Here is a 19,885-nt window from a genome sequence, read left to right on the forward strand (position 1 = left end):
GTACTCGGCTGCTTTCAAGAGAAAGGTTATTCTAGCCACACAGGACATCGGCAACAGTGCGGCCGGGAGGCAGTTTGGCGTCAACAAGGGAAGCATTCGTGGATGGCGTTGACAGATATAAGCCCTTTTCGCGTGCAGCGGAACGCGAAGAAGCTTTCGCGGCCCGAAGAGTGGGACATTCCCTAGAAATCGAACTCGCCCTGACGGAGTTCGTACGCCAACAGCGAGCCGCCCATCTAGCTGTGAACGTGGAGCTTATGCAGGCAATCGCTTGCAAGAGAAAAAGAGCTATCGAGCTCCGAGTTCAAAGCGAGTAAGCACTAGATTTATCGCTACATGTGCCGTGCTGGTTTTTCCTTATGCTGCGGAACTCCGATTTCGCAAAAGCTACCTGAATCATTCGAAGAGCTGCTTGTGGCTTTCCAGCACCACATTATTTTGCTGCGCAAGTCCAAGAACTTCCAGCTAGGGCAAATCGACAATGCTGACCAAACGCCGGTGTATCTGGGCGTGCCATCGCCCCTCACTGTGCACGAAAGGGGCTCTAAACAAGTTTATGTCCGGTCCACCAGCAACGAGAAAACACGAGTTACCGTCATGTTCTCATGCACGGCAGACAGACTCGAGCTTCAGCCCTATGTTGTCTTCAAGCGCAAGACAGTGCCTAAAGATGAGGAGCTACCAAAAAATGTGGTCGTGAGATGCCATGAGAAAGGCTAAATGAACGAAAATCTTATGCTCGACTGGATAAAGTCCGTCTGGTGTAAGCGGCCCGGCGCACTGTTGTCATTCCTGTCCATCCTTGTGCTGGACACATTTCGTTGCCATTTGGTTGACTCAGTGAAGAGGCTGTTGCGTGAGTCTGGCACTGAACTCGTCGTTATCCCGAGTGGGATGATGTCTCAGCTGCAGCCTTTGGATGTTTGTGTGAACAAGCCGTTCAAGGACGCGGTCAAGTGTTGTTTTGCAGATTGGATGCGCTAAGGTGAGCCTGCAGTGACGCCAACCGGGCGGCTGAAGCAGGCTTCGCCAGCCGCACTATGCAAGTGTGATTGTGAACGCATGGGCCAGCATATGCTACCAGAGGACCTTGTGCATCGCGCATTCAAGAAGTGCGGCATCTCGAATGCGCTTGATGGCACAGAGCATGAGTATCTCGGGGAAGATATGACCGACAAAGAACTATCCGAAGAGAGCGCAGCTGAGGAAGACAGTGAATGAAGTGCGCAGTGCAATTTAAATAAACGTTTTCCTGGTGTTTTCCTAACTCGTATTATACATGTGTAATATTTTTCTTTTTCATTTTGCGTCCCAATAATTCCACCTCGTACTATATGCGGGTTCGTATTATATGTGGGTTTTTACGGTAAATTAACGAGCATGGTGTCGTGCGCGCACATGCAAGTGTGGACACGTCTCACTCAATGACCGCGGAAACTCTTTTTCAAAACGCTGGAGTGAGGAAGTGCGGTAGCAGGAGCGAGGAAATTGACCTTTGTGCAGCCTCTCGCTTCAACACGAACTAAGCGATGAGAACAGAGCGCGGCGCGCCTAGATTCATAGATTCTTGTCTCCGTCGCAGATCACTTTCAAGATAGGGCCGTGCGGCCGCATCGTACGTAGCAACCGCTGGTGTAAAACGCCTCTCCTGATTGCACCAGTCCCGCACACAAGTTTCAGGAACTCCGAACGCCTGTGATGCGGCCCGGTTTCCATCCGTCTCCGCCCATGTGGTTGCTTTCCTTTTAATTGCGGCATCGTTATAAACTTCGCGTGTCTTTGCAGTCGGCACTTCCGCAGTAATAGTGCAGACGCAGAGAACGGGAAGACAGACTTTGCACTAACCTAAGCCAAAGGAAGCATAGCTTAACCACCCGTACTACAGCACATGGAGGAAGCTACGGCAGCTAGGCTCGAAATGCGTATGAGGCGGGCGGCCATTTTGAAATGCCGATGGTGATATGGTAATGCAAATTTAGGGTCGTACTCAATTCTAACGCGCACACAATTTTTGGACCCATTTTATCGGGGAAAAAGTGCATGTTAGATTTGAGTAAATATGGCAATCGATATATATTGGTCAATGGCGCAGATTTTTTTATCCCTTTGTTGTTTTCAAAAATATCTTACAGCTTTCTTCTCGGCAAGCGTTGTGAAATACTGGCAAGCACGCAATGACCAGTACATGACTTTACATTTATTCTGTGGTATTCTATAATTATAGGGTTGAAGTGCCAAAACCACAATCTCATTATGAGACATGCCATAGTGGAAGACTTTGGAAATTTGGACCACCTGAGGCTCTTTAACGTGCACCTAAATCTAAGTACGCGAGTGTTTTCGCCGCCATCAAAATGTGGCCGCTGTGGCCGGGATTTGATCTCTCGACCTCGTGTTTAGCAGCCCAACACCATAGCCACTAAGCAACCACGATGGGTATTCTGCGGTATTTTATTATCTTGACTGAAGGTCACCGAGAATTAAAAATAACCAGAGGGCACTACGCGAACGGTGTTCAATGTACCGTATGTGTGTTGTTCATGGTGACCACTGTGAATATTTCCCTATGGTGGCCACTGTGAATATTTCCAGTTCATTGTGCATGAATGTGTTTAATTAGCTGAATTTATAAATTTACCTAATCACTGAGATATTGTTAAAAAAGTTGTAGGTGACGTTGAGAAATGACCAACATCAGCATTTAAAACAACCTAGGATTCGTGACGACTTCTTTTTTAATCGGATAGAAAGCTAGTGAAATAAATAAAAAGAATTTAGAGTAACATACACTGTGACAACGCTTCTGCATGCCAAAGATTGCATCCATTTTTATGCAAATCTCATCAAACAGCGGCACTGAGATTGAGCCTGATCCGCAGTGCTTGGCACGAATCTTTGTTCCCTATCACACGCGAAGTAGCACGATCTTGTGACGGTTCGGTTTCTGAACCGTTACCAAAACTGTGACCCAGGTTTGCAATTTCATAATATACACAATGCACTGATGACATTTACATCAGAGCCACTTATATTACTGGTGTGGGGATGTGTTGTCACGTGGACAAAAAAAAAAAATCGCAGACTTTTTTTGTTCTCACTTGGAAAAAGGGGCCATGCAAGATCTAGGTCGCCGTATAGACTGTTAATAAGTCATTTCTTGAAGTATTCTGCAACCCTTGGATTGGCACCTTATTGAATAAGGTAATAAATGCTGTTCAAGAGAACAGACTGGTGGGCTAGTTGGTACTGCATAACTTGAGGCAAAGTGCAAAGTAGCACATAGGACAACAAAAGGGAACGAAGTCACATCGCTCCGAGAACTGCTTCAAAGCTTTCTTGGCTGCTTTTATCCCCGATTCAGAAGCACATGGCTATTTGAGCTGAGCATATTAGAGAGTCTCTCATTGCTTGATCAAAGCACCTGTATGTAATGTAGGAGCACCTTCTGGTATATAGTATGTCTGGTGTATTATGCGCTGTGTCTTCGTTCCCTTTTGTTGTCGTACATTCTGTTTTGCGTTTTGCCTCAAGCAATAAATGTTAGTTCTGGAAAATTAAATATTAGTTGCTTGTTCCTAATAAAAAAAAATATGATTGATAACACGAGCCTATGAACAGAAAGCCCTTGGTTGTTTTTTTCTAGGCTACATTTAGTTGGCACATTGGCATTTTATGGCGGCTTCTGAGAAGCCTGTATGAGTTTCCTTCTAGCTTCATGCTACAGTCATTCGGATGACAATTTTTCCCTGTGATGAATTTTGCTCGCCTTGCAGGCTTCAGCAGAACTGATCTGCCATAACCTCACAGTGCTCTGCAATGTTAGATTAGGAACCTAGTTTTTTCATATGCCTGTAATTCGCTCATATTGAGCTTTACTAAGCTGCTCCAAAACGCATGTTTACTGCTCCAAAATGGATAATTCATGCTCCAAACCTGCTCCAAAGCTCAAAATTATCTGCTCCCAGAGCTGCTCCAAAGCTTCCTTAGTCACTTCCATCCCTGATTGAGGAGCGCATGGCCATCTGAGCTGAGCATTTTTAGGGAGTTTCTCATTGCTTGATCAAACCACCTGTAATGTAGTAGCACCTTCTAGTGTGTATTATGTCTGGTGTTCAGCACGATGTATAACTTTGGATTGTGCTAGGCCATCTTAGTTTTTGAAACATTGAATCTGAGTCATTTCTTGTGTCATTTTTCTTTGCAGGGAACATAATGAGGGAACTGGAGGCCAATTTGGATATGATAGAGGAGATCAGAGACTACCTCAAGGTCACACGATCAAACCAACTCATCTCCCTGAACTTTCTGAAGAACCTTCGGATCATCCACGGCAAGGCGCTTGACCGAACATAGTGAGTGAGGGTTTCTTTCTTCCTCTCCATTTGAAAACGCCAATAGGGCTCAGTAATGAACCACATTTTGCTGTATAGTTACTGAAGTCTTTGGGATTGTTAGCACACTTGTGCAGTCCACTCTCATTTAGTGTATGGGTATGTATCGAATTAGAGTTGGCTATACAGAGCTCTTGTGAAGTTTTGTTGGAAATTTCAATAAAACCTCGTTATACTGAAGTTGGAAGGGAGAAGCCAAGGCAAGGTACTTTGTTATAACCATTACTTTTAGTCTTCCCACACAGCGAACATTGCATGCAGGGCGAAGGGTTACAGTATTTCAAGGAATTAAACAGAGATGATAGATAGAGTTTAAAAGCAGCTTACAGGCTGTTTGTTTTAAATTTATATTTGTTAAGTTCCTTTCGGCTTTTCTGTAAGACCCTTGTCATAGCTATAATGTATATCTAAAACTGTTTACAGCGCAAACACATGCAACCACAAAGTAAGGGACAGGACACAAGCGCTGTGTGTAGCGCTTGTGTCCTGTCCCTTACTTTGTGGTTGCATGTGTTTGCGCTGTAAACAGTTTTATGTCAAGTATGCACCAACTCGCCCAGAAAGAAGTTTTAATGAATGTATATCTAGCACCAAGCTGTGTCCTAGATAAATTTTCGATAGATTTTAATGTCAGGTTCTGTGCTGTACTTATGTATGTGTTTTGTATGAGTGAATTCGGTAGTTGCTAATTCAAGATTTTGCACTTTTCGTCTCGTCCTCCGCAGCTACTCTCTCATCGTCCTGGACAACCAGAACCTGCAGCTGCTCTGGGACTGGTCAAGTCGGCCGCCCAATCGCACGCTCACCCTAAGCCGCGGCAAGGTGTTCTTCCACATCAATCCCAAGCTGTGCATGAGTGAAATTGTGGAGCTGAAGAACCACACGACCATCACGGGTTGGAGCGACCATGACGTATCACCACACACCAACGGAGACCGGGCAGCATGTGAGCCTCTATATTGCACAAGGGACAGCCTGTATGTGGGAAGATGCATAGAGTTTCCAACATGAGTCACTAGAAGGAACTGGGCACTAATGTCTTATGTTGCGAAGGTATCCATAATGCATGCCTTCCAGAAGCGCTTGGATTTAAAGTGGACAGAAGCATCATGCGGTCAGCAGTCGAGATAAGCGGGAGGTGCTTGGAGTATTGGTGGGAAAAAAAACAGAAGAGAAGTTGATATGACCAGATCCGTTACAGGCATAGGTAGTAGTACAACGGAGATAGAAAAAGTTTAGAGGAAGAGAAAACGGATTAAGTAGGTGTACACATAAAATGTTAAAATGAGAAGCATGTACAGCATATCTTATTAACTCAAGCAGGCTAGGTGACTAAGGCTCACTGCCCATTTCAAAGGAGATTCTTATAAATAATAATAATAATCATCATCATCATATAAGAGCTGCCAGTCTTGGAGTTTATCCAACACGAGAATGATGGGTATTTATAAGATTGGACTGAGCTTCGTCCTCCTGGCTTCAAACTTCTTTGTAACTAGGCAAATTGATCATTTTCAACAAAATATTGCATTGTAATTGCAACAATCCACAGTTTTTATGCAGTGCATGTGTTTAAGCATTGCTGTGCTTAGAAAACAGTGAGTGTTATAAGTAACATCACTAGAACATCCGAAGCCACTAGCATGCAGATTAAGACAAAATCATGCAATGCTGATCATTTCCTCAGTAGCTGAACGATCGCACTGCCAAAGTTCTTTTTCGTAAATTTTTGTAGGAAACTCTTCCGGAAGATAGCCTTGGAAGGGGGTTCTGGTGGTTTCCATGTCTGTACAGCACTTTTTTTGCATGCAAAGGCGTATGAACAGGAAGCAGAGGAGGGTGGTGAAGGAGGCAATATTGTCAGTGTATAGGTATTGCCCGATCCGTGCTTCTTATACAGGGAACACACATGGGAGAGAGGAGCCCATGGTGTGTTGGGTGCTGAGGAAACCTTGTGTCTGCTGGATTTAGGTACGGCAGACATAAAGAGCAGAGGGGCACATCAATCAATCAATTGTATGGTTTTGCAAGGTTAACAGGCACTTGATCAACTCTGAACTTTATTCCGTGGCTTTGTCTGGGCCATGAGATGGGCCAGAAGTCCTTCAAATCTTGCTTAAACAGGTATGATATGTAGACAAGCCTTTTGAGAACTGAGTGTGACTTGATACACCCTATTACTAGTATGGAACAGCCAGAAAAAGCCGGTTACGTCTGAACGATGTCTGGTCTGAACGATGCTCTAAAGCATCGTTCAGACGATGCTTTAGAGGCAGAAAGTAGCCGAGTAGATCTGGGGTGTGTTCCCTGGTGAATGTTAGTTAAGCTGAATTCCTGGGTATGTGATAGGTCGAGTATTTTTGTTTAGTTTCTTATAGATGCAGTGCATTTCTGGCTGAACACTTGTCGGGATGAGCAAATTTTCAACATTCTTTCAAGTCTGTGTTAAAAGGAGTCTAGCACAATTTTGTGAACGAAGAAGGAAGCCCAACTGAATGTTCATGCTTGAGCTCGGCTTGCCAACGTTTGAGCAACAGCATGTCAACATATAGCCATCAAAACCCTCAGCAGTGTTGAAGTATGTATAGCAGCCAGTGTTATCGCAAAGGTTGTGTGCTTGTGTGCTGAAGGCAAGGCTTCACTGATTTAACACACATATCTCCTGTGTTTTTTGGACAGTGTTCAAAGCCTGCGATTGTTTGCAGTGCACAGAATCGCATAAATTGTTGGATATTTTGATACGATGTTCGCTGCTGCTTTTTGTTGCAGGTGATGTTCACAGGATCAATGCCACACTTAGAAAAGTGGGCAACAAGTTTGCTGTTATCAATTGGTCCCTCCAATTCGAGCAAGAGATCTATGACAAACGGTCTCTTCTTGGCTACGTGGTGTACTATCGCGAGGCGTAAGTGTTGAATTCCTGTATTTTGGCCACGTGTTGGTGAAGCTCCGGTGTTTAGCTGTTACCGATCAACCGTGCTTGATAACTTGTCACATGAGGAGCTTTAAATGAAGAATTTTCAGTGTCAGACAGTTTGGTTCACGTGTTACCTCATTTCTTGCAGCCCGTTCCAAAATGTCACCCTCTATGATGGTCGGGATGCTTGCAAAGGAGATGTGTGAGTATGGCTGCTAGCCTCCTCCTTTTTGTAATACTGTTTCGGTAAGTTGAAATCTAAGCTGATTGGCAGCTTCGGATTGATGTCAAATTTAGATTTTGAAATGTTTGCGTTAGACAGAAATGGACTAAACGCAAACATTGAATCAATTTAGATTGTTTTGTATTGCCCTTCTACAAACTGCAAAATTTGTTTCTTGTTGAAGATGACATAGTTACAGTGAAAATAGCTATGCAAGGAGCCATACAATCATGCCCGCAATTGTGCCCGCAAGCTAGAATTCCTGTGCGGGTAGTGCCAGTGGTCCCTGTAGCCGTACTCTGTTGGACTCTACTGTCTGCTTTGAGTTGGAGGCTGCACATAAAGGGCAACAGTATTGATTGAGCTGTGTGAACTGGGTCCGTCAGTGAGTTCTTTCATGTGTCCCAAGTTTAATAAAATCGGCACAAACTGCATTTTAAGGTGAATGCCTTTAAGTGGCTCATGGGTTGAAAAATCCATTGTCTGGCGTTATTGAAAAATTGACCATAAGGTGTTGTGGCACCAAAATTCAGTGGCACCAAAATTGACAGTGCCACCCACGAACATTGGTAAGACTTGAATCCATGACCTTTGGTGGGAGTCGAATCCTCGACCTTCGGTGGCACCAAAATTCAGTGGCATCAAAATTGATTGTGCCACCATTTATGGTCAAGCCCACGACCTTTGGTGGAAGTCGAAGACGCGACCTTTGGTGTTAATTAAGGCAAAGTTAGTTAAGGTACAGTTCACCAGGATAGTTTTAATTAGGGCACTCGAACCCACAACGTTTTGTGGGAGAAAACAAGTGACAGGAAGTAGCAACACATACGAATGAGAATGTCAAGTAATTTAGTGAATGTCTCGAGAGCACGCAGGCTATCACTTCCACCCTCTTTAGTGTAAGCTAAAGTGACTGTCATCTTTTCTTTGATTTTTTTTTCTGTTGAAACTCGACTTATTGCGTTCCTTATTGTCAGCAGCTGACTACTGTTTACGATTCATAAATGGGTCATGTTACTTCATGGGACAATAGCGGCACCAATTCTTATCTATGTTCTTGCATGTGTGCCTTGTTGCAGCTTTTCTTCAGAAGTTTTTAACAGTTCATTCTTTCTTACTGTACTTCAGGTGGAAGATGGTTGATGCAGACGTAGGTGTTGACGTCCAGATCATTGCACACCTCAAGCCATTCACACAGTACGCTGTCTATGTCAAGGCCTACACGCTGTTCACAACAACCTCAACACAAGGAGCACAGAGCGAAATCTTTTACTTCAAGACCCTTCCTGCATGTGAGTAGAGTTCTTAATCACGATGCCCGCCATAATACTGAACAAAAATTTGGTTCCTTGCTTTCTTAAACATGCATTGCGTGGTGCATATTTTTAGCTGTTACATTTGTTGCCCCACTAAACTGCATCACTGTTCTTGTCCCTGTTGCATTTCAGCTCCAAGCCAGCCACAGGACTTAAAGGCACATCCTTTGAAAGACTCGAAACTGCTCATCAGCTGGGTACCGCCAAAGTACCCTAATGGGGACGTCCGGTACTACCGGGTGGTGGGCATAGCCCAGCCCAGTGCTCCTCAACACCAGTACTTGGGCGAGAGCCGAGACTATTGCATCGACCGTGAGTAGTACACTTTAGGACTAGTTGGCACACATTTCTAAAATAAAAAACAGCGCAAGGAATGGGACGGGAAAGTGGGGCAAGCACAACGCTGTGTTTGTCCCACTTTGTTGTCCCGTCCCTTGCGCTGTTTTTGATTTGGAAATGGTACACCTTTACTATGGTGGCCGTTACAGGGTCTTTCCAGTAGTACAGTCGCCGACCATTTATTCGGACCTCACGGGGACTGCGGAAATGTCCTAATAAACAGGTGTCCGAAAAAGCAATTAAGAAAAAAACAAAACAGAAATCCTTCATTTCCACGCACTTATTCGCGCTCCGCAGTAGGCTTGAAGAAATCGTGAACGTGCTGTTGCACGCTGTTCCGTTTACGCGCAGTCAGATAAGCCTGAATCTCGGAGAGGGTCGTATGGTCACTATAGGCGGCTGAAAGCACAGTCACTGCTTGTACACGCTCCTCATGCGACAGCAGTGTAGCACATGGTGCGTGATCTTCCGAGTCGGAGTCATCGTCCGGCGGTGCTGCAGAAACCTAACGAATGATCTCGCCGTCGTCAAGTTCTGTGCATGTCAGTACAGCAGTGTTAGCACCTGTGAAACTCAAATGAAACGGTGTCCGGAATTGCAATGCAACCACAGCGCTGGCCTCGGCAGAACAATTTCGGCGTCAGTAGCGAGCACATCAGAAGGCGACAAATTTTTGGCCTCCCGGCACCCGCTTGCGGGCATTCCCCAGCGCAGTCTGCGCGTGCACTGTCAGCGCTATTAGACACTTGACGCAATGTTTCCGTATGCCGCGTTGCATCACTGCAACCTCGACACAGCACCCAAAGCAAACATCACCACGCTGTCACGCTGACACCAGTCACACAAACGAAAAACGTGGCCTACTCGCAGCATCGCGCACGAAGAAACAAATCAGCTGCTGGATTGTCTTGACATGGCTTACCAAGCTGAGACCGGAACTGCTGTAGCCACAAACCAGGCAGAAACGATGATAATGAGCGGGGATTTGCAGCAGCGCCACTTCGTGGGGCAGCAAGGAGGCTCCGTTCAAAACAAAAATGGTGTTCAGCAAATTGAACCATGCACCGGTCAGAGTCGGTGCATGGTGCTCTCGATTGAGTTGGCTCAAGGAGTGTCCGAAAAATGAGACGAGAGGTTGCAAGGTGTCCAAACTTTCAGCAGTTGTTATACGTTATGGTCTATGGGGAGAACGGCGGTGCCGCGAAGTAGAGGGAATAATCGCGCATGTCTGACTTTTTGGAGTTGGAGAAATCAGTCGGCGACTGTACTCATTAATGTTAAAGGGGCCCTGAACCACTTTTTATCAAAGTCGAGAAATGCTTTTGAAATTAAAATCGACTTTTGCATAAATACCTTGCTGCAAAAAGTACTTCAATGAGTTCAGCAGAAGCCGAGTTATCGGCAGCCAAACATCCCCTACGTGGTGCTTCCATTCATTCTTCACTGACTTGCACTCACTGCAAAGGCTATGGCAGAGCGGGGTGTGCCCACAACGCTTCGCTTACTGAATGTCACCGTAGTGTATCTGTTCAAAATTGATTTTAGACGTTCATCTAGACTTCTGATTTTGGCACCCACAACATGCCAAGCACGATTGTCTTCAGTGAGCTGCGGTGTGTTCAGCCATCAGACTTGTCACGGCACCTTTGCGGAGACCACGGTATTTACGCTACATAGCAGACCGCAACTACATGCAATTGTAGTGCGTATGCGCAGCGTTTCCTTTGTGCACGACAGGGCTTGAGTGTGCGCTCACGCTCATATGCTCCAGTCTGGCCGTGCTACGTTGTGCGGACTAGATTTGTCCTGCATCAGGTTTACCAGCGGATAGTACCCGCATCCAACTTGTGCATTTTGAAGTGCTCTGAATAGCTCAATGGGAAGCAAAGTCTGCCAAGGCGTCTCACCAAGAGCGGCCAGGAGGGAACGTATGCTCACAAGCATGCGTGTGGTCTGAAATTAAGCTTCACATGGCTTGTGAAGCTACTTGAGTGTTCAAAACTAGTCGAAATTAGTGAGACAGACTCAACGGCTATGACACCGATAAGCACGGCGGCCAAAGTTTAATTCCTACATGGACGACTGCGGCCGAGCGAGAGCAGACAATTTGTAGGCTTCTGACGAAAGTACGTAATTTTTATCAAAATTCAACAGCAGATTTTCACTTACTTAAAGCGGTTCATTAAGCTGCGTCAATAAATATACACAGTAGCAGTAGGAAAAAGTGCACTGATCTAAACAGCCTTCTTGATCGATGTCAGCTATTAGCCAATAGCAGCTGCATATGGTAATCTGATATATTATGAAATAAAGAGTCCAGAAAATAGTGCGGAGCAGGCTTTTGTTGAAAAGAGTGCGTTTGAGAAAAACTTAATTCACACTCCGCTTGCGAGCTCCACGTGCCGCGGATGACTGCAAGATTTGGCTGAGATGTTCACATCAGCGCATGCTATCTGAGGACTGCATTTTTCCACCAAGCCCATTGGGTGGTTCAGGACTGCTTTAATGTGAGCATGTAGGTAAATATCCCAGAGGTTGAAATAAACATCTCTTCGTTAGGACAGATGACTAGGTTAACTGTTTCACTGATGACAAATGAATGCTCAAATGAATTTTTGACATTGGTTGAAACTCTGTGTTCAACCAAAAAAGAGTATTTCAGAAGCCTGCAGCAAGGTTTCAGTCTTGATTTAATAAGTATCTCATATACTTTGAATGAGTAAAAGCATTTGGGCTCTCATTGGGGGAAAAAAAAGAATGTTGGGAATGGCAGTTTTGACATTCCCTCTGGTACTAAGAACTTTTGCAGCAGCGCTCTTGTAGGTTGTGTTATCTGAGATTTCTAAGCAGTAGGCTGTAACACACAGCAATACAGTGAAAGCCGGCCAGCATTTCACGCTGCCAACACTTGGATTTTGTCTGAAATCACTTGTTGGTTCAGGGTAATTTTGAAGCGTTTTTTTTTTTTAACGAAACATTAAATCTTAAAAATTGTAAAATTATTGGGTTTTGCTTGTCAAAAGCACGATATGATTATGAGGCATGCCATAGTGGGGGACTCCGGTTTAATTTTTACCACTTATATTTCATTAATGTGCACCTGATTCACAGTACACAAGTGTTCTTGCATTTTGCCTCCATCGAAATGCGGCCATCGCCACCAGGAATTGAACGCACAGCGTTGTTCTTAGCGGCACATTGTCATAGCCGCTAAGCTGCCCCAGTGGCTTGTACATTGTGGAAGCAAAGTGCACTCTGTTTAAGAGCACTTTAAGACCATGTCAATTGCAACTAAAAAATTAAGTACAAATATATCAACCTCCACTGAGCTGCATCCTGACAACTGCAGGTTTAGTGTCACATCACTGTCATCCCGTGAAACAATTGAGTCACACTCTGTCTTTTACTTGCCACAATGACTCAGTGGTTGTGGTGTTCTGCTGGCCATTGCAGCCATTTCAGGTAGGCAGAATGAAAAAAAAAATGTAGTTGCAATTTTGTGGTGAATGTGAGAGAAATACATTAGCATTTCGTTGCACCTCTTCGAGCTCCTGAATCCATGATTTAAGCCACATTCATCACATTGCAAAATTTTGTTCAGGAGCTTACGTACTCGACACTCCTCCTGCCTTTTTGAGTAGTGAAGTTCATCCGATGGTGGTGCGGAGCAGACCACCTTCAGTTTCACTATGTGCACGCACGCACGCACGTGCACACACACACACAAACCTCTACTACGTGACCAGCTTCACACACTTTTCTCCGCTTTGGCACTCCTAATGCTAATGCATTAAAACACGTGTGTACTGTGGGTCCTCACTAAAGAACAGGTTGTTAAAAATAATCCAGACTCCTACACTATAGCGTCTCATGGCCCCAGCATGGTATAGGGACATTACACCCAACAGTGGAATTTAATTCAATTTCTGTCATTCGTATTGACCACAGCGGCTCTGGGAATTCGAGGCAAGCCAGATAGCAAAGAGCCACTAGCCCCTACACCATCAGAGCCTGCGGACAAGCCAGCAGTGAAGCCAGTTGACAGTTCACTTCCAAAGCCACCATCAAGTGACACCTGTGCACCTTGCCCAAGTGCGCGCGATCGTGAGGTCAATGAAGAAGAAGTTGAGGAGCGGACAAGCTTTGAGGACGCCGTACACAACACCGTCTTCCTGAGAAGGTACGTACTTGTTAAAATTGTGCCAATCATGCTTCATGCATTTCAACTATTACAGTGCCAGTACCTGTGTCACTTCATTATTATTTCAACAAACAGTTAATGGATGGCAGATCTTATGCAGACAAGGGTCCCAAAGTCAGAGACTGCAAGGAGACCCTTGCTTAATAACAGAAATGAGAAAACATATGAAAATAGTAGCAAACAAAGAACAAACATGATTGGGTAAAATATGTTGTAACGAAAATGCAACAGCTATGAAGTCAGGATAGAATGTTCTAATTACATACAATAAAGAAATATGAGGGGGTGAATTAAAAAGCTTTTTGCTCTATTGTTTATTAGTCAGAATGAGGTTGATACAGGTAATTACAAATATACATACTATTCTGTGTACCTTACACAATTTTTCCCCACCAGTTCAAACATTTGTCCCATCGCAGCGCTAGATTTGAGATGCCTCTGTCGTCATTCAGCGATGCACGGGGCCTCCCCAAACGCTCATTGTCATGTAAGTCTTCATGGCCTTTTGCGAACTTACACCACCACTTCACACTTCTCAAAGTGAGACACCCTTCCCCCCATACGTGGGCTGCATTTCCCTGTGCATTTCGATGGCCGTTGGTCCCTTGCTTAGAAAACTAACCACACTCTTCCTTGTACGCCGTGAACGTGTGAAGCGCAACTGCTGTTTTCAACAACTGACAGCAGCGTCGGGCCACGGAGCTACCAGCAGATAAGGCTGGGCCGGTCCAAGAAAGGTCCACCGCTGGGAATGGATATGTTGACTTCACAATTACAGCCATAATTTGCCCCCTCATCCCCCCCCCCCCCCTTCAAAACACTCTCGTATTTGGGCCATTGTGATACAGTAAACGTTCTTGAAGACCTGCTAAGTTCAGTCTTCGGTGGCTGTAGAATGCAATGTAATCAATCTTTACTGACAAGCGATTAACTAGGCCCGAGCAGACGCTTTCAAAATCTGCAATGTCACTGCGAGCTGATGCGGAAACTTCAAGGCTGCCATGTCACCTGTATTTAATTCCTGCATCTTATCTGGCTTACCAAGTCTCTTATGGTAAGAGTGGGTTTTATTATTATTATTATTATTATTATTATTATTATTATTATTATTATTATTATAGGAGCATAGTCTACCAATTCAGCTCAACTTAATTTTTGCTTTAGTGCATCTTTAAAAAAGAAGCCTTTGTAGCAGTGGACCTCTGCCCTCTAAAGAAGGCTTTAACATTGCGATGAGCATCGAGTGATTTTTCTCTCTTGTTCAGGCCAAAGAAGGACTCGGAACAGACCAGCACAGGAGAACGGCACAAGCGCTCCTACCTGCAAGGTGGAAGTGAGGCAGGGCGGGACAACGACCTGGAGGGGGAGAGCGCACACACTGTTGAAATCACCACTTCTCCAGCACCGCTGTCCCTGCCCTCCTCAGCTCTTTCGCCTACTCCCTTTAGCTTGCCTTCTGCTACAGCTGGCAGTGGAAGTGGAGGCTCCTTTGTCAAGGACATGCAGGATGTCTTCGACGCGTGCGGTTCATCTAGCGGCAACACATCCTCTGCAAAACACCACTTTTGTTCCTGGGTGTCGAATCAGACGCAGATGCTGCAAGAAGGACTGCATCACTTCACGGAGTACTCAATACGGGTGAGTGGAGCCATGCATGCATCGGAAGTCTTCTTGATACATTAGCATTTACAGTCAAACCTCGATATATCGAACACGGATATATCGAGTTATTGCATATATCGAACACTTTCTATATCACGTGGAAAATCGCATGCATTTTTAATTTTTTGTTTCGAACGGGGCCGGATGTAAAATGGATATATCGAACTCCGCCGCCCCAGACCAAGTGCGCTCAGTTGACAGGAGGCGAGCTTTCCCGCAACACTCTCGAAGATAGCGGCGGCGCGATGGGCGTTCCCGACTGCTGCGTACGACAGCTCCCACATCGGTTGCGCCGAGGGCGCCATTTGAACGTAGCGGCGTACACACGCGCCGGCTTGGAGCCACCCACAGCCGGTCTCGAGGGAAGCGCGCTCCCCTAGAGTCCGGCCGTGGAGCCAGTTGGAGCGCTTTGTCGGTGCTGAGCCACACAGCATGTGCATTGAGGACTTCGTTGGCGGTGACGACAGCACCGGAACAGTGGCGGAGTTAACAGACGTGAGATTGCGGCAGAAGTGACTGCTGAGCGGCCAAACGAAGACGCTGCTGAGGCTGATCCAGCAAGTGCTGATGTTGCCCCGCTCCCGACTGCAACTGAGGCTGTAGCTGCTTTGGGCGTTGTACGCCGCTACTGCGGCGCAATAGAAGGCACTGGACCGTCTCTTGTGGACTGTTTGGACTATGTTGAGGACGCCGTGGTCAAGCACGCGGTTGCCAATATGAAGCAGGCTACGCTGCTTCAGTACTTTCAGCGAACGAAATAAATACTTTGTTCGAAGCTTCATGTGAGTATCTATTGCGCCACGATTGGTTCATTGATTGATTTGTGCTAGTTTTTGACGCATTTTCTATGTGATTTTATATATCGAATTCTGGCTATATCGAACTATTTTGCGATCACCGCGCTGTTCGATATATCGAGGTTCGACTGTATAACCCTTCTCTTTTTCCCAGCAATCTCCTGTCATGTGACAACAAAAAGTGATATGAAGGAAACAGGATCTAGAGCAGCCGCATTCGTAGTGGCAGCATACTTGGTACAGTATAGATGCTTTGAAGAATGCCATTGTTCTCAGCCAAAGAAGCCAACTTAGTTTAGCTTGCATACTGTAAAGCATACTGTGATCAGTAAGAAATCATCTGTCATTGTATAGAACTGACATTATTGGAATCAAATGAAATGCGAACAGAGGAGCTTGTGACAGAAGGTACAGTTTCCACCATTTGCCGATCATTACCAAAGACAGATCAATGTTGCTCACAGAGAATGAGAATGCACACTACACTGTGCCCTTCTTCCTTTTGTTTTCTTTGATGCTTGTTATCTCGCTTTGCTGCTAGAGCACCACATGCCTTGCTTCAACTGGCTGCAACTCATGCAGCATACTATCACCAGCAGCCACTTTGCACTAGGGTAATGACAGGGTGAGCATGCAGATCATGGGGCAAACCTTGAAAGTGTGGTCGCTGGGTGGCTGCTACTTAAATATTTAAGTCTCAGCGATGCGTTTCTGGGGGTGGGTGGGGGGCGGGGGGAAGCCCATAAGTTGTCAAAGGACAGGTGCAACTGTGACGAACATCTCTTCTACCTGATGCAGTGGCTGAGCATGAGGTCACGGGTTCAGTTCCCTACCGTTACGATAGCATGTGCACATGTGTGCTTGATTTAGGGGCACGTTAAAGAACCTCAGGTATAAGCAAAATTAATCCAGAGCCACCAGTGCAGCATCTCTCATAACCCATAACTTGATTTCATAAAAACATCTGTTATGAGAACTTGCCCTTGTGCATGAAGCAGATCCTTTTAGGTGTGCTGGGCAATTTTGCATTCAAGTTGTCTGTAGTTTGAGGTCGTCACTTCAGGTGTACGAGTAGGGCCGTTTGGCATCTCGTGGCATATTTCTGTTTTCGTGCAGGTCCTTGCGTGTCACAAGAAGTTGCTGAGCCAGGTCAAGCACCCTCTGTACGATTGCGAGACTGATGCCAAGTTTGAAAATGAGCCTATGTGCTGTAGTGTCGAGTCCCTCACACAAATCCGCACACTTCCTCTGGGTAAGTCTTGTCATGTTTTTTGCATGTTTGAGAGAGAATTACTGAAATCACAATTTTAATGATTTTCTTCTTTCTTTACAATACTGCGTATGCGGTAGCTGATCCTTAATTACTGCTCAAAATTCTACCAGTGCATCATGTTTATAACACTACCATCTAGTAGTTCTGACTTCTGGTGGATTGTAGATCAGCTTAGAGTAGTTTGATGCCTCAAGGCATAAGGAGGAACATTATAAGGTGTGCAAAATTTACTGCTAATGTATACATTGCAGTAGGTTCCGCACAGCATTTCGTTACCTTGAAAAATTAATTCAGTTGCCTGCGAAGCAAATTAGGGAAGTCTTGAGCTTGAACACTGTTTCCTTATTTGCACTGTGTAGCTGACGCAGATGACATCGACAGCTCTTCAGTCGTGGTGCAGCACGAGAACACCACCTCATCTGATGGGAGCGCCGGCGGACTTTTTGTCAAGTGGGCACCGCCTCCGGACCCCAACGGTTTCATTGTGTCTTACCAAGTGGAGTACAAAATGGTCAACCAAGAAAAGGTTCGATACACTTCAGCTTTCTTTTTTCAGAGAAACTTAGGTTATTTAGATCAAAATGCTATTTTAGATCAAAATGAAATTTTATGGCAGGTAGCTCTCTCGTCTGCACTTGGCCTGTGCCATTTCTGCCAAGACCTTGAAAACAACACCTTGCATGTGCTTTTTTTTTCTTTATTTTTTTTCGAAGCACCTTGCATTCTGAAACAAGGGCACTGCAGCTTTCACCTTTCACTACACCACGCTGTATAGTCATAAATAGAAAGTTCAATAATGTGGACAGTTGTTTGCTGTCTATGATGTGTGGCTGCTAAATGACTCTCGGGTCTCAGAATTTTTCCTCCTATCCCGGTCAAGGCGGCCACATTTCGATGGGGGCAAAATGCAAAAACACCCGTGTACTTAGATTTCGTTATCGTCATCATCATTATCATCATCATCAGCCTGGTTACTCCTACTGCAGAACAAAGGCCTCTCCCAAACTTATCCAACTTAGGTTTTGCTTAAATTTAGGTGCCCATTAAAGAACCCCAGGGGGTCGAAATTTCCGGAGTCCTCCACTACGGTGGGCCTCATAATCAGAAAGTGGTTTTGGCACGTAAAAGCCCACAATTTAATTTAATTTTTAATTAATGTTTCCTCCTTACAACATTACATGTGCTAGCACTGGCTAAGAATTGCAACTTGTGACTTTTTATCATGCTGTAATTTACTGCATTGGCCTGCATAATGAGTGCACCTTCTTAAAAGCAAGGTTGATCCAAAGTGGTGTAAACATTGTGGAATTTTGGAATGCCGAAAATGAAAAGAACAATTCAACAAGTCAAGCTTGCATGATGATTCAGGTGAAGGCCCAGCTTCTAGAAGCCGAAACTACCTAGTAAGAAAGTCCTGACGACAAAAATTGTAGTGCATGTTCTGGAGACTTCCATTGTGCTCTGCGATTAGCAAGAAAATTGCTGTTTTTGCAGGTAAAATAAAAAAGAAAAGGGGGTGGCTTGTAACTTTGGCAGCTCTTTCTTTTCGTACTTATATCTTGTTTTATGGATAGCTATGGAAAGGTAGCCAACTAATAGTGTTTTCACCCCTTCTTGTAATCCTCAAATTTGCTAAAGCATGTGGGAATACAAGCTTCAGCTTGTTGAGTAAAAAAAAGGATGACAAAATATGATTTAGTTGTGCTGATGACAATCCCTGCTTAATAATTGATTCTAATGTGTGTGTGCCATTGTCATTTATATTTTTCAGGCAAAAATGTGTGCATTATCATCTAGTAAGTATGCTGATTGCTTTCTGTAGCAAGAAAAAGAAAAAAATGCAGTTTGGAACCACTGCACCTGATAGACCCTTGCATCTGTATGAATGTGCTGCCTTACTCAACGCTTTGTCAACTTTGACGCTTAACTAATCAAGTGAGGCATAATTTGCTGATATTGAATATTATCTTTATGTAGACACCAATATTGGAGTAAGGAGATTTTTGTGTGAAATAGGGACATTTGGAAGCATTGTTCCAGGAATAGCTCAAATATCTGAACTCGGCAGCCACGCTCCGCAGCGATGCAATGTATATATTGTAAAATGCTTATCTTGAACTGGGTGGATATTTTTTCTGCTTCTCTTTCCAGTTCAAGCCGTTCCAGTTTTGCGTCTCCCACAGTGAATTCTTAAGACACGGTGGGCGCGTTATTCATGGTCTCGCACCAGGTAACTACTCCTTCCGTGTGATGGCGTCATCGCTGGCTGGACCTGGAAACTGGACGCATCCAGTTTACTTCGTCATTGCTGAACGCACGGGTGAGCCATAGCTCATTACTACAATTTCATCGTAACTGATTACTGAGAGCTGTTAAAACTCGTCATCACATTTATAAGTGATTGTTTATTTTATTTAGTGATCTGACGTAATGACAAATAATGCAAACCAGACTGCCAGATTGAGAGATTAGTTTGGTCAGAAAGAAGAGGAAATAAGGTTGTTTTAAGAAAGTGGTGGAACTGTTGATGAGTGCCTTGATGCCAAGAAAAGAAAAACGCAGGTAAACTTATTGGCAAACTGTGAGGAGGAAGAAAACCCTTCAAAACTGTGTCTTGAATAAAGGTGTCATGCAAAGGGTAAAAAAGAAAGTTCCACATTAATGTGCCTCACTGCTGGCTACTAGAGATGATTGTGCAGAACTAGGCAAAATTATATAACTACAGAACTGAAATTAACACAAGGTTGCCCTTTCCCTATGGTAATG

General features: G+C 44.7%; 1 protein-coding gene across 5 annotated transcripts in view; it reads left to right on the forward strand.

Annotated features, from left to right (window-relative positions):
* The window catches only part of LOC135906095 (insulin-like growth factor 1 receptor), a 228,010-nt gene that overhangs the window by 166,803 nt on the left and 41,322 nt on the right, over positions 1–19,885 (forward strand). For all 5 annotated transcript variants that reach the window (XM_065437388.2, XM_065437318.2, XM_065437459.2 and 2 more), the window contains 11 exons: positions 4,205–4,352; positions 5,117–5,337; positions 7,161–7,296; positions 7,457–7,510; positions 8,660–8,823; positions 8,980–9,159; positions 13,135–13,366; positions 14,653–15,025; positions 16,963–17,098; positions 17,479–17,645; positions 19,271–19,439. In XM_065437388.2, coding sequence (XP_065293460.1) covers positions 4,205–4,352; positions 5,117–5,337; positions 7,161–7,296; positions 7,457–7,510; positions 8,660–8,823; positions 8,980–9,159; positions 13,135–13,366; positions 14,653–15,025; positions 16,963–17,098; positions 17,479–17,645; positions 19,271–19,439 — 1,980 coding nt within the window. The remainder of the gene's footprint in view (positions 1–4,204; positions 4,353–5,116; positions 5,338–7,160; positions 7,297–7,456; positions 7,511–8,659; positions 8,824–8,979; positions 9,160–13,134; positions 13,367–14,652; positions 15,026–16,962; positions 17,099–17,478; positions 17,646–19,270; positions 19,440–19,885) is intronic.

Source organism: Dermacentor albipictus, chromosome 1 (assembly GCF_038994185.2).
Source record: "Dermacentor albipictus isolate Rhodes 1998 colony chromosome 1, USDA_Dalb.pri_finalv2, whole genome shotgun sequence".
NCBI classification, from domain to species: domain Eukaryota; kingdom Metazoa; phylum Arthropoda; class Arachnida; order Ixodida; family Ixodidae; genus Dermacentor; species Dermacentor albipictus.